Source organism: Nyctibius grandis, chromosome 16 (genome assembly GCF_013368605.1).
Source record: "Nyctibius grandis isolate bNycGra1 chromosome 16, bNycGra1.pri, whole genome shotgun sequence".
Lineage (NCBI taxonomy): Eukaryota > Metazoa > Chordata > Aves > Nyctibiiformes > Nyctibiidae > Nyctibius > Nyctibius grandis.
Window position 1 is genome coordinate 8,239,093 of NC_090673.1, and position 14,205 is coordinate 8,253,297.

At 46.9% G+C, this 14,205-nt stretch overlaps 1 protein-coding gene across 1 annotated transcript; it reads right to left on the reverse strand.

Moving 5' to 3' along the window:
- Positions 1-627: 627 nt before the first annotated feature.
- Positions 628-13,899, reverse strand: TNFSF15 (TNF superfamily member 15). The gene is made up of 4 exons (XM_068414122.1): positions 13,702-13,899; positions 6,937-6,988; positions 6,275-6,322; positions 628-1,052 (listed from the first exon to the last, which is right to left on the reverse strand). Exons 1-4 carry the CDS (start codon positions 13,897-13,899, stop codon positions 628-630), a joined length of 723 nt encoding a protein of 240 aa, XP_068270223.1.
- Positions 13,900-14,205: the final 306 nt, after the last annotated feature.

Genomic DNA, 14,205 nt, shown 5'->3' on the forward strand with positions numbered 1-14,205 from the left:
CTACTTTACAGGGAAGTTGGAAGGGATTAATTAAGCAGTTAATGATTAATCTGAGCTTTACGTTAGTGCAAAGTACTGAGAAAACCTATTCGTAAGGAAATAATGAAAAGCAATTACCTTTCAGAACCACGAATGTGAAGAAGAGTCATGCAAAACTATATTGGAAGTGCTGGAGAAAGTTCAAAACACTTTTTTGAGTTGAGGAAATTGTACATTGGAAGTGGAATTAGTAATGTAGCCTAGCTGCAACTTTAGAGATCAATATTCCTACACACAGGTATAAACTGTTCCTTCCTAGCTTACAAAGTTTACAAAGTTTTGAAGAGCTCTCAGTTTTCTTTTTTTTGTTTTTTTTTTGTTTGTTTTTTTTTTTTGGTTTTTTTTTTTTTTTTTTTTTTTTGTTTTGTTTTGTTTTTTGTTTTTTTTGTTTGTTTGTTTCAATTCAGCCCAGCGGCTTCAGCTTTCCCTATCCCTTAATTTAAGGCTGCAGGGAGCTGCAGGGGAGCGACAGTACAGAAGAAGGATAACAGCACAGAGATTGCACCCCGATGTGCGCCCACAAAGCCGAGGTCCAGTGAGGTCACACCAGGGCCCTGAAGGGAAGCCCCCCCAGCTGCTGCCAGGGACCTACAGTAAAAAGGCACCAAAGAAAGTTTTGTGCTCCTTAGTGTAATCCACCAGCTTGATGTCACTAACGTTGACCATTAGTTTGTCTCCCACTTCTAAGGAGACCACGGCGCCCAGATAAATGGGCTGGAACCAGCTGATTCCCTTTTCACTGAGGGTCTTGGTGCCGGTCAGCAGCTGGGTGGGCTCAGGGTAACTGTCAGTGACTTTGGTGATGATCTCAGTGACAGAATTTGTTGTGTAACTTTCAATGGGCCCTCGGAAAGTGACCTGAGCATAGACATAGTAGTCCCCAGACACAGGTATCACCAGTGCACTGCTGGAATAACTCAGGTTGTTCTTGGTAAAGGCCAAGCCTCGCTTGTCTTCCCACTGCAGGATGGGCAGATGGTTTCCCATGGTGTTGACGTGATTTTGTTTCTTCACTGAGGGAGGAAGAGAGAGGGAGAAGAGGTGGGTTAGTTCGCTACAGCCAGGGATATGCTGCTGAAAATAATGTGAGATCTCTACTCCAAAGGGCAAGTCATTTAAATAGGGTAATCAAAATGCTAGGACAGAAATGTTCTTATTTTACTGCTTGAAAACTGAGGTGAATTGCAGCAGACCAAGGGTCCAGTGATATTTTTGGAGGGTGTCCATAAGGTGTCCAGATCTGAGCAATCAGCAGTGAGAGCCAAGGATGTTTTTAGAAGACCTTGGCCAGCGCAGGCTGCCTGAAGGGCTACGCTGTGACTGGATGTCCTGGTTGTGGGCCAGATCCAGAATGATGAGACTGTCCTTCCTAAAGGCCAAGTCTTATGGCACTGTGGAGCAATACAGACGGTTTTAACCTGCGGGTCTATTTACAGAGTAAATACCTTGTCCTTAAGTGAAACCAGTGCTGAGGCAGTTGTACACATGGGTACCATGCCTGTACCTAATGGTTCAGACAGTGATAAGAAATACTAAAGCATCATTTTCTTCAGTAGCAATAGATTGCAATTACGTTTCTTAGACAGACACTACTGTGCTTGCAAATTCACAATGATCAGCATGATCTATCACCAAGCACTGATAGACACTTGAACTTCTCTTCCTGCCAAGTTGCTTCTGAAGGATGTTAGGGTTTGTTGACCGAACTGTGCTTCAAGAGGCCCAGTTTCAAAGCAACACATTATATTCAAAACCATTTTTATCTTTTTTTTTTTTTTTTTCTTCAAAATTCTTTACTGGGACAAAACACTAAGCTTGGTGTTAGCCTCAGCTTTCCTCCAGAATTTTTGCAGTCTTGTGGTTAGCTCATTACAAGCAGAGCTCTAATCCAGACCCCAACGTTAGTCTGAGCCAAGCCAAGGATGGTCCCCAGGCCGCAGGGGTCTCAGAGGAAGAATCAGGGAACTACTGCCCTATTCCCCTCACCTCTCCTCCACCATTTTAATTTCTCTCACACAAGAGCCAGGAGAATAAGCCCTAGCGCTTACTCATTTTTCTGCAGGGGAGCAAAAGAGTTTTCTTTGCTATTTACTGATTGCCACATAAAGTTGTTGTGGTATGACAGCAGCTGAGAAAAGGAAAAGGATAAAAACCGTTAAGATTCTGCCAGGTATTAAATGAACCTGGAAAATTAATGTTAAACACTGAGAAAGACTGAGGCAACTGATTTCCAGGAAATGAGACCTTTTTCATGAGCTTGAGTTAATTTTTAAAGTTGATTTTGATTCAGTATTTGGGGAAGGAGTGTGTGCGTACAGGGGCAGGGAGGTGAACTGAATGCAGGTAAGGGAAGGCTTTGAAATTCTCTCAGCAATAACCATTAGGTTTATCCTGGGTGAAATGAGATTCAGAAAAACTAATGTGCCCAGCTCCAAGTGGCGTCTGTTTCCCTCTCTTTTCTAGCAATAAATAATCCATAAGGAGACAAGAAGGTGTTAGGAGTACAATTTCTTGCATATTCTCTGAATAGCACAACAAAATAATGGCTTTTTTTTTCAGCCTGCCTGTCAGTGCTGCTGAAGTATCAAATCTTTCTGATCTTTCCCCAGGAAGCAAAGTACATGAGGAGAGTATTTCTGTGTTGGAGAGTGATAGACAGGGATTGTGATAGCAAGCCAACCTAAATTATAGAAGTATTATAAGGACAATGAGGCTTAGAGACAATGGAGCTTTGCCTGATAGAGAGAGGAATAAAAGAAGGTGAAAGTACTCATGGTCTGCCTTCATCCTCATCTACCTCTTGGGTGTCTAGGGACTGGTCTGAGTCCTGGTAAAAGCTAAAGTAACATTTGGGTCACTCTAAGGTTTACAAGAGCTTGGAGTAATACCCTTCAGAGATCAGTTGGTAGCAGGTGAAATCTTGTTTGAGATGGGAAGGATCAGAAAAGACGACAATATTTCCAGAGAATGTCCTGGGCTCTTTTCCAACTTGGGAATTTTGGGGGAAAACTGAAGAGAAGCTGCATGTGAAAAATTCTTTTCCATGTACAATGACGCATTTAAGATGTCAATGACACTCAATTCTTCAATGCTTTTTATAACTAACACACGTCTTGGATGATTTCACATGATTTCATAACTTCTAGAATTAGGCAACACTGAGTTTTACAGCTATAACCTCCCTTTTAGCCTAAAGCTCACTCTGTTGAGCTCACGCTTTCAATACTGGTCAAGAGGAAAAATTCATGTTCAAGTGCCCTTGAATACAGTATGGCTTCTTTTCTAGCAGCAGTTGCACTTTGTACTTGTCATTTATTTTTTCATAAATGTATGGAGCTATACTTCCTCAAAATACACCTATTATGCTAACTCTTGAAGTAAATAAAATCTGCTTTTAATAAGGGATTCATTGCTACAGCTCCTTCAACTTTGCCATCCACTATAAATTTTTGGCATCCCTTACATGTGAAATTACTTCTCCTTTCCCCAAATCCCTTTTGGTTTAGTCCCTTGCTGGAGAATCCCTGTTGCTTGACAGCTTTTGAGTACATTTTGTGGCATATTGGTGAACTTGTGGGGTTTCTACAATTCTTAGGCCTCTCCGGTGTGAGAGCCTGATACTGAACACTGTACTTTGAGGCCAGACTCCTGGTCTCGGCAAGAGATTAGAGTCTGAGTCTCCTGTTATAGTAAAGCCCTTGTACACCTTTTACTGCAAAGTCTTGTGGCTGCAGGGTATCTGTTGCTCAAGATTGTGCCTTGGGCGTTTAAAAACTGCCCTTAAAAGCTCATTATTTCCAACAATCAAGTGAAACCAGAAAGTGTTGTTCTACCCAGATTTAGTGGAGTGCTCGGATACCATTGCAGCACGATAAGTGTGAGCTGGGTACTTGATGGGGTTTCTGCAACATCGTTCACTCAGCCGTGCCACAGGCTGGTGACAAGAAGGAGTAGGCACTGGTCTGCATCCTGACCCGAAGTGCAACCAAGTCAGTCAGAGAGGGGATGATGGCATGGCATGGTGCATTCAGCACCAAATATACATTAGTGCACAGGAGAGAATGGGGATGGAGAAAAGTCCTAGCTAGGTATTCACATGGATCATGCCATTCTTCACTAGCTATAGCCATCCTGGGAGAGGAGATCTTGATGCCAGTTTGGATAAGTTCAAAATGCTCAGTGTGTGTTCGAAAGGCCAAGAGCAGGTGGAAAATTCATCATAAAGGAACAGGGACCAAAACATCGAGTCATTCTGCTACTGCTAATTCAGTGGTGCATACCCATGAAAGTACTGTGGCTGGTTCTCATTCCTCTCACTCCTCTGCTCTCACCTTCATCATACATGTGCCTAAAGCTAGAAAAAGACAGAGAGAATAGAGATCTGGAAGAGATTTCCTACAAGTGAGAGTTTGTAGTCTACCACCTCACTTTGAAAAAGGTACCTAAGGTGGGGGGATGTAACTAAGATCTGAAGAATAATTATTTCTTTTTCACTTTCTATGCACGAGTCATGGTTTCTGAGAAAAGAAGAGCAGGGTGGCACCCAAGAAATTATTATGCAGCAAGTTTAAAATAACAGGAAATATTTTCTGACTGCAACGCACAGTTAAGCTTGGGAACTCATTGTCACAGGGTACAGCACTAAAAATATTCTTGGGCTAGAAAGAAGTCAAAGATCAGTTGATGGAAATTAGGTTCCCTGATGGCTACGTAGTACAGCAGTCTGGATGTAGCCTTTTCGCAGAGAAAAGGAGCGAGAAAATCCCCTTAGCTTTTTCCTTTTCATGCTCCTTGCTATGGCCAACAGTGACTGTCCCGAAATGGCAGGTTGAAGAGGATGGGCACCGTCCCGGGGAGGCTGCTCAGGAATGATGGTGAAGGAATTTTTGCAAGTGTGGAAATTTGAAGAAAACTGTTGGGTGCTTCCCTGCGGCAACTGGATTTTTGTGCAACCCAGGGAAGTTCCTGTCAGCAGACCTGTGCTTGGCTGCTCTTCTGAGTCAGCTGCACCGGGAGCCTCTGGGTCTCTCCGACGTGGGTGGACTCAGGGGAAACAGAGAGATTTACACTAGCAGACATGGTCCTTTTGCTCTTGCAAACTTTCACTTAGGCAAAGACGTGATTTGGAACAAGGACGGGTCAGTTTTGGTGCTCTCGCAACCTGCGTGCAAAAGGGGATGGGACCAAGGATGTGCATTAGGAAGGAGCTTGCAGATTAGGGAAAGTAAACCATGCTGGGAGAGAAATCGTCCCTGAACTACTGATTGGTTTAATCCTGTGGGTGAATTTGTGTGAAGCATCAGGCCACTTCTTGCATGCTTCAAGTTACTAAAGTGCTTCCCTGGGACAACACACGGGGTGTTGGGGAAGCCTCTGCAGTGAGCTGTGCTTTTGAGAGGTGTAAATTGCATTAGGTCTGAGCAGCTGGAGAGCCTTTCAGTACTCAACTCCATCCACCTGGGAACCAGCCATGAACCTTTTCCTCTTCTCTGGTAATACCTACAGTTTCCAGCTGGGTGGAGCCGGTGAGGATGGAGGAGGGCTCAGGACAGTGTCCTTGGGGTGATGACAGCTACATCTTCAAGGCTGAGGTGGTGAGATGGTGGCCTTGCAAACGCTGGCAGCCCCTCGGAAATGTATGGCAGCCCAACCTGCGACACTGCTTTGCCATAGCCCCTTCCTAACACAAGGGCTTGGAGGGGTTCAGCTGGACATAACTCTTCTCTTGCTTTCTCCAATGTTAAACAGAGATGATCTCACTAAAAACAGGAGGCTATTTGATGGTAATATGGTGTGTGTGGACTGGGTCAGACCTTGCAGAAAAATAAGGGCCCTAAAACTGGTCTTATCTGACCTGAGTTTTCTCCAAAACTGGAAGTTCTTCTCAATTCACTGCCCCGTCAGGGCTCACTTGGGCTCTTTCCACTGCCTTTTCTAGGGGATTCAGCAGATGACTAAGATACCAGGCACCTATTTAAGTTCCGTTACAGTAAAATAAATGGCTTGGAAAAGTGACAAGAAGAAAAGTTTCTGTCAACTACCTCCTTCATGGGACCTTTTCTGCAAACACAGGCTGCAGTAAATATATTGTGGTCAACAAGGCAAAGCTGATGACTATTTTCCCCATGTTTCCTGCAACACCTGATCCTATCAGACCCCTATAAACTAAGATTATTGCACTGCTACATCTGCTGTAATACCCACGGGAAATGCTTCATTTTTGAACAAGCATTACCTGTCAGGTGCGCTCTTGGCTTTTCTGCACTGGAAAGTGTCTCTGTAACTGAGGGGAAAAAGAAAAAGTGTGTGAAGACGTTTGCTGCTATTCAAGTCAACGAGACGCAAGCAGTGATTGATGCCACTGAGGAAATGTGTGCAGCCCCTTTCCATCTCTGCATACATTTGAGTCAGGAGTTATTTGCCGTGATTGTTTATTGACACCGTCGAGGTAATAAAATCCCTTTGCAAATGACCGAGCTTGTCAGGCCTGCTGCGGTGCTGATGGGGCATGTCGCGGCCGTGTCTGAAATTGCTGGGGGGTGAATTGAGGGAGGTGTGGTGTGCATGGGCTCCCAAATCCATGCTTTTGTGTGTTCAGGGAGTTATCCCGATCTCAGAGAGCTGCCAGGGAGGTCTGTGCCCGCGCTAGAAGGAGTCAGCTTGCACAGCCCTCGGGTTAGAAATGCTCGCACTTTCGCTATGGCCCCAGTTATTTCCCTGCATCTTGTTGCCCAGGTTTGCCTCTGTCTGCCCTGGCTTGTTTGGCTCGGGGAGGATTCGGGTGGTGAGAGCGGAGGGCATGTGGGGAGGCGTCTGCCGGCAGGATGCTGCGGCAGCGATTGCAAAACCTCGGTGAACAAAGGCATTTGGGGTGGGGGAAAGGACTGGCAAACTTACCAGTAGGTACTGCCCGTTGCTTCAGAAAGCGAGAGCCCCTCTCTTCTGTGACCTGCAGGAGAGATTTGCAAGCAGTTAGCTCAGGGCTCCGGGGTGTACAGCACCTCCACAGAGAGTCTTGTTTGCATTATCCCAGAAAATGGAATATGCTACAGTAATACTATCCACCTCAGCCAGAGCTTTTATGTAAAAGGACAAGCCCTGGCAGGGCTTTGCTTCATTGCAAGAGTTTTGTGCTGTTTGTTTGAAACCGCCTGCATCTCAGGAAAGGTGCCAGGGACAGGACCTGGCCTGCTGTGGGGGTGGTTGTGCTAAACTCCAGTCTTGTTCAGAGGCTGGACGAGCCCTTGGCATAACTGGGAGAGGACGGGCAGACTGGCCAGTGTGAATTAGCCATCTCTAGCCCTCCTTTGGGACGGTGCCTCCATCCAGCACTGCTGGAGCACCTCTGCTGCTTAGAGATGCTCCTGTCCCTCAATCTGTGCAGAGCAAACAGCGATGTGACCGATTCTTCCCCGTCTCAAGACTCAGCAGATCTGAGCCTTTGCAGGCTCTCAGTTCATCCATAATGCCAGCGAAGAGACTAACTGATGTGTATCAGCCAGAGCACTGCTGTTTCACCTGCTTTTCTTTCTGCATTTGTGTTCTTTCAGACTGTTAGTGTGTTACTTAGGTCTGTCTCGAATGTTGGGTCGCCTCCTTGGGATACGGAAAGGAGCTGTGCAGGTCTGGGTGTGCAGCTGGCGGAGGGCGAGCTCTGTGGCTCGCTGGTGCTCCACCGAGGGAGGGCAGGGTGATCCGCCTTCGCTTGCCTCTTACGTTTCCTTCTAGAGCCGAACACCAGCCCACTCATAGCACATCCCTGTGCCAACCCGCACTTGCATGGGAGCAGGGCATGGCCCTGGGCTGTGCCAAGTGGCTCTGACGTTTACGTCGAGCAGTTCAAATGGAAGCTGCTGTCTGCATGCCACACACCTACCGGGCTGCTCCATCTGCATCGTGCCTGGGCATGGCTGGTGGCTTCTCGCCAGGTGCCAGGCCTCTTACAGCAGCCTGCAAAGCAGCACAGGTCCTAACTGGGTGGGATGCTGACTCTGGATCTGGGCTCTCTGGGAAGTGAGGAGCATCCCTTAGGACTTCCCCAGGGCACAGTTCATTGTGAGTCTACGCCAACAGCGTGGTTGCAGAAAGCAGGCAGTTTGGGTCATGCAGCCAGCTCAGGGTTGCCTACCAGGGCTGTCAGGAACCTCTATCATGCAATGTTTGTCAGGAGCACGCAGGTGTGGTATGGTGTGTTTTATGGACAGCTACAATAAATACATTGAATGGAGTAAACTGCCACTGATCAGCTTGCAGTGAAGGATTTGATGCACATTGCTTAATAAATAGGCTGAAATAGTATTAGCACGTAGATGCTGAAGCCATCTCCCAGTGGCTATATCTCAGACAACTTCAAATACAGAAGAAGTAGAAAATAGATAATTTATATTGGCCAGGGGAAGGGGAGTGTTTGTGGGAGAAGAGTCAGGCTGCCTGGGTCTGGGGACTGCCAGCTACTCTAGTAAGCCCAAAGATATTTTAATGTTTTACTAGCAGTAACATCCATGTGCTCCTGCAGAAAACCATCATTTCTAATACAGTGGCTCTGGTGTATTGGAAAAAAAAATGGAGAAGGAAAACTGCAGGGAAAATTCTCTTTTTTTTTTTCTCCCTTCCCGCCCTGTACACACATATATAGCCCAGCCAGAGGAGTCTGCTGCTCTGCAGGAAATGTTGTCTAGAAGAGATGGTGGTGCGAAAGCTCAGTGTGCTGCTGACAGAGAGAAATGGTGTTCTGCTGTCTATGAGATGTCTGGGCCTTTCATTATGACTAATGACTTTCTCCAAGGTTCCATCTGCTCGCTGTGGTGTCTAAATATGATGACAGTACTTTTGATGTGACACAGTCGTAGCCAGGTGATTTTGTCCTTCCCCTGGTGGGAAGCAAAAGATTGGTGTGGAGGATTTCCCTCAAACACTCCCCCTTGCTTTTGGCCAGATGTATATGCCTATGAGTATACTTTATACCATTATTTATGTGACACTTCCTACATATTTATCAAGTGACATATTTTCTAAAGATGCTAAGTACTGCAATGAGCAACAAATCAATCACAAACCTACATTTAATCACATAACTTCAGGAGGACTGTTTACATATTTAAAGCCTAACTTCTGCTGAAGTGCTTTATATAAACTCAGATGTTGCAAAACAAACAGAGGTGAGGGAAAGTGGGAAGGATATCAAGAAGAATTCTGCTGCTTTATAAAAAATAAGAAAACGGTTTTGACTAAAAACTGGGAAGAATCTTGTTATGCAACCTCAATTTACTTCTTCCAAAAGAAGGCCAGATGGAAACTCCAGGTGCAGGAGCTGCATTCACAGATGCTAAAGGACAGTGTGGTGCAGTCTATAGAGCAGGGTGCTGCAAGGTGTGAAATTATTCTGTTGCTTGGCAAAGGTAGAAGATTTTTTTTTCCATAATTGTGCTGTTTGATAAGGATACAAATATAAACCTCCTACAGAAAATATTTTACCACTAGTCAATGCTACATAATTAGTGGTATTTGTCCTAAATATGCACAGATGTTGTACGTTGATGTCGTAGATGAGGTGGTGAGGGAGAACCAAGCAGCATGAGACAACAGAGAGATCGTTTACACAATTAGTGTTTTTCTCTCTTTTCCTTTCTTGCTCAGCTGTGATTCTGAAAAGTTCACAGCATGGCTTCAACTTTCCCTTTGGTCACTGTGGAGAGACTGTAACCAGCACTGAGCGATGTTGAAAATCCCACCTTACACCTGACTTGCAAACGACATCTCAGCCAGCCAGCTCTAATTACCCTGAAGACTGCGGTATGCAAAACACTTCTATATTGTTTTGATACCAAGAATATCCAAAAGCCTCACTGCACTTATACCCATATATTGCTAGAGACAAAAAGAGAGGCTGAACATCCCCTGTTCACTTGCTTTGCCTCTTACACCTCCAGAGGGCCGGGGGTATCCGATGGAGAACTGCATGGGAAAAGCAGCTTGGCACTGCAGGCAGAGAGATTAATAAACAAAATAGCCCCAGCACCTCCATCCATTCCACTTTTAGCACAAGGCACTATTTTATGGGCAGGATCTCTGCAGGTTCATACATGGTTCATACACCCACACATGCTGCATGGCCTCGGCTGGGCATTTTTGGTAGGGGCTTGTCCTGTGCCAGTAAAAACTGGCCTCAATGGGAGTATTTTGGCTGGACTATAGTGTCCAGTGTAAGCGTGTACCCAGGGCGTGTGCTCACTGTCTTCTTTGCCCGTGTGCATCAAGCAGCAATGGCCAGTCAGGAGTTTCACTGCTGCTGGCTTTTGGAAGGGGAATCCCACACACCTGGGCCTAGGTGCAATGCTCACTGCTCCTCCCCAGGCATTTCTCCATCCCTACAGATCAAGAAGCCATTTCAGGTTCTCTTTCCCATTTGGGCAGGCCATTAGAGCTTCTGGCTCTGCAGGTCTGTATGTTCTGGCAGTCGTTATCTGAGCTTTGTTGCTACCTTTCTGGCTTCATCCTTTTGGACAGGATCCAGGTGGAGCTTCTAGGACTTTAAAGTCCCTCCTGTACCGCAGCAGCTCCCTTCACACAGGTTCATGTGCAGTCCTTTGGACCGGTTTTGGAATTTCCCTTTATGCTGCTTGTGGTCCTGCCATGCCAAAGTTGCCATGAAAATAAGCCCATGAACCAACACCCGCAGGCCACAGGACTTGATGCTGTGCTGTATTGGGCTAGCTGAGCCGGTTGCTAAGGTAGCCAGAGATGCTTTCCTGGTTGTTGTGCCGTTCTCTTGGTAGATTTGTGCACTCAGACTGAAACTTGTCTTCCTTTTGGGGAAGGATGCACAGCATTCCTGGCCCTTCCTCTGGAAGGGCACCACTAGAGTCTTCTATAGATTTCCTGCTAATAACACAAGCCATGTGTTATTGCTTAAAGAACCTTATTTCCTCTCCTTGCTCTGTCTTGAAGCACAAAAGAAAGTGATTTCTATTTCCAAAAAGGAAGCAGTGTAGTGAGCCTGGAAGGTGTTCAGGGAAACCATCATCAGACTTGAATTATTCATGCAAGATGCATTATAACATGAGAGAGAGAGACCTGGTGGCTCATACATGTTGCTGTAATGATATAACTTGCCCTGCTTTTTCTCAAAAGGGACATTTCCAGAGGCAGAATATGACACCATGTGCGTGCACACAGAACCAGAGATGAATAAACTGCCTCACCCCGCAGGGAAATCGAAGAGACACACCCCTGTTGTGCAAACCTTCCCCCAGCTCCCGTTCTCCTCCTCCTTGCTCCAGGAAGGACAGGCTCAGGAATTCACTACAACTGCTTCTCACCTGCTCAGCTGCTGAGTCCCTCCCTCCTCCCAGGGCTGTCCCCAATGCACAAGAAGTCGATAATCTGGCATGTGTGGGCTGAGCTCTGGTCCTGGGGCAACGAGAGAACTCCTCCCATGGGCTCGCTGCTGCAAGGGTCAGCAAGCGAATACACGTCTGGTTCAAACTCAGGTCTGCCCACCTGCTCCCAGTATGACCAGGGCATCCGCACCCCAAAACCAGTGCCACAGAGAGCTCTGGCACACGCGTCTGGTCCCAACCTAGTCCTCCTGATTTGGGCTATCAATGGGGCACGTGAGGAAGGCATCCTTTAGCAATCCAGCTCTAACACTTCAAATGCAGAAGGAAATGCAAAAAGACATTCATTCCCGCGAGCCTTTATGCCCAGAAATGTTCCCATGGACTGAAACAGCCCACAGCTCCGGCGAGCCGCAGGACTGAGCGCCTGGGCTTAGCCCATGACACGGCTCTTTGGGGAATCAACAGAAAGCTACACAGGCAGACAAATCTGTGCTCTGTTGCTGGACAACTCTGGCGATACAGTCAGTCAGCAGCGGAGAGAATGAAAAATTCAGAAAATGCAGGATCCAGTTGAACCGTAGCTGGGCGCTCCACCCACCGGGCTTGGCACGAAGGCAGCGGGCAGCCGGCCAGCCCTGATGATTTTTCTCTTCCTCACTGGGACTCGTAGAGGCTGTAACTCATCTGATCACCTCGTTACATCATTGCGGGAATACTACGCGCTAATAATTCGGTGCATATGCATGGAAATACACACTAGCGTAGCCCAGGCTAGAGCAAATCTAACGGCTTACGTTGCGCTTTTCCTCTTAAGAAGCCAAACACAGTCACAAAAATGCTTTTTTCCACTAACTCTGCCAACAGGGTCAAGAGCCAGGAATACGTTAGTCCAGTCAAACAGGCTAATGTTTTATTTTTATTTCACTCTAAGATCATTTCAAGAACTGAACTGTTCTGCTCTGTACAACCTCAAAGGACACAAACAAAGAGCAATGCAGCTGAGTGTCCAAAGTGCCTCTGCACTCAGTGTACACCCACTCTAGCTGGCCTAAATAGCAGTAACAGGGTCACTGCAGCAACATGCACTTTCACCTGTGCAAGAAATCGGCAAATTTAACAGCCTAAGGTACCGCGCAGGGCTGCTGCGTCTCCTTTCAGCTGTGCACAAAGGTATAACCAGGTAAGGCGGAAGATGCTGCACCCAGAAGCTGGCATCGCTTGGGTGAGAGATGCCGGCTGTGCAGACTTGAGGTCAAACAGGGGCTAGCACGTCTCTGTGCAGCCCAGAGAGCACATGCGCGCAGCCATGAGTACCGCTGTCACGCTGTCTAAACATCCGTAGGCTAAATGTGTGCAAGGTTAGAAATCTGCCTTCGAGGCCACTTACTAACACTGCTTTCTTTTGACGTTCCTAAGTGAGTACATAACAAGCGGGCTAATTAGTTGGGGAATTTCAGACCTGAAGCTAAGATTCAAACCTTAATTCCTCAGACCTGTATGCATATATTCATCCTTCTAACCTGGGGCAGTCCTGCTGAATTCATAGTCTATAGTGGGAATATAGGCACTTGTTTGTGGTCTGGTGCAAGAAGGATTGGGGCAGCACAGAGGAGCATTAGAAGCAGCCACACCAGCTTGTATTGCACAATGAGTTTAGCTGTCTGTCAAAGGAGAAGAGCTGAGCAGATCCCCGGATCTAGAGCAAGTTTTGATGGGGAGTAAAAAATGGGATGCAAAATTTAGGGTCAACTCTTGAATTGTCCCAAATCATACCTCTGCAGGAGTTTGTGTTAATAATACGTAACGGCTGTAGCTGTCTGCCCAGTGATGAGATGATGGGCACTGACCCACTGACATAAGCAGCGCAGTCAGCAGATGTTTGCTGAAATAGGACACTGGGACAGGGGAAGTCTCAGAGTTAACCCAAAAGAAGGGAGGAACATGAGCCGTAGTGTCAAAATCTGTCTGAAATCAGCGGAGAGACACTAATTTCCATTGACTAGTGATTTTTCTTAAACATTTCCTGCAGCACGTCCATAAAAGTTTTATAAAGTCGTACATTGTACTGTGACCTCAGTGAAATTAAGACAAGAGGAACAGAAACCGTTAGTTAAAAAGACCAAACAATAATAAGATTTATCCCAGGCAAATTTGCTCTGCATAAGGAAGAAGGAATGTAACAGCAAGTTTCTAGTGTTCCTTTAAACATGAGAAACTCATAAAGAGACTAAAAGAACCAAACAAAACCAACCCTGGAGATGCGGGATGCGGCGCTCTCCTCCTCGTAGAGTGGCAGGACAGAAATTGGCCATCAGTCTCTTACCTGGCCGGTGCAGGAGCTGGGGGCTCTGAGGTTTCCAGCCAGCAGGTAGGCAGTGGGCAGCGCCAGGACCAGCACGGAGAGCAGGCACAGCAGCACCGCGCACCGTATCCTCCTCAAATCCTCCCTGAAGTGAATCCTGGAGGCTTGGTCGGTCCCAGGAGCCGCCTCCTCCCAGGTTATCTCAGCCACGCGTTCCATGCCGGCGCCTGGCTTGCGAGCTGCTGCTGTTCCTGGATGGGAACTGGGAACGGCAAAAATCTCTTCTGGCCTCTACCCTGCATGGAGACCCCCATTAAATAAGAGCTGCCCTGAGTGTGGGAAGGCACCGACACACACACCCCCTCCCTCCCAGGGAATGCACCGCCTACAATAGAAACCTAGCTCAGGGAAAGAGAGCACCGAGCTCCCGGAGCTCCCCGAGGTGCCTGCTGCCTGCCTCCGTCTGGCTTTTTTCCCCTCTCGCTGTGCAGAAGGAAGCTAGGAAAGTCCCAGTGGGTGGAACTA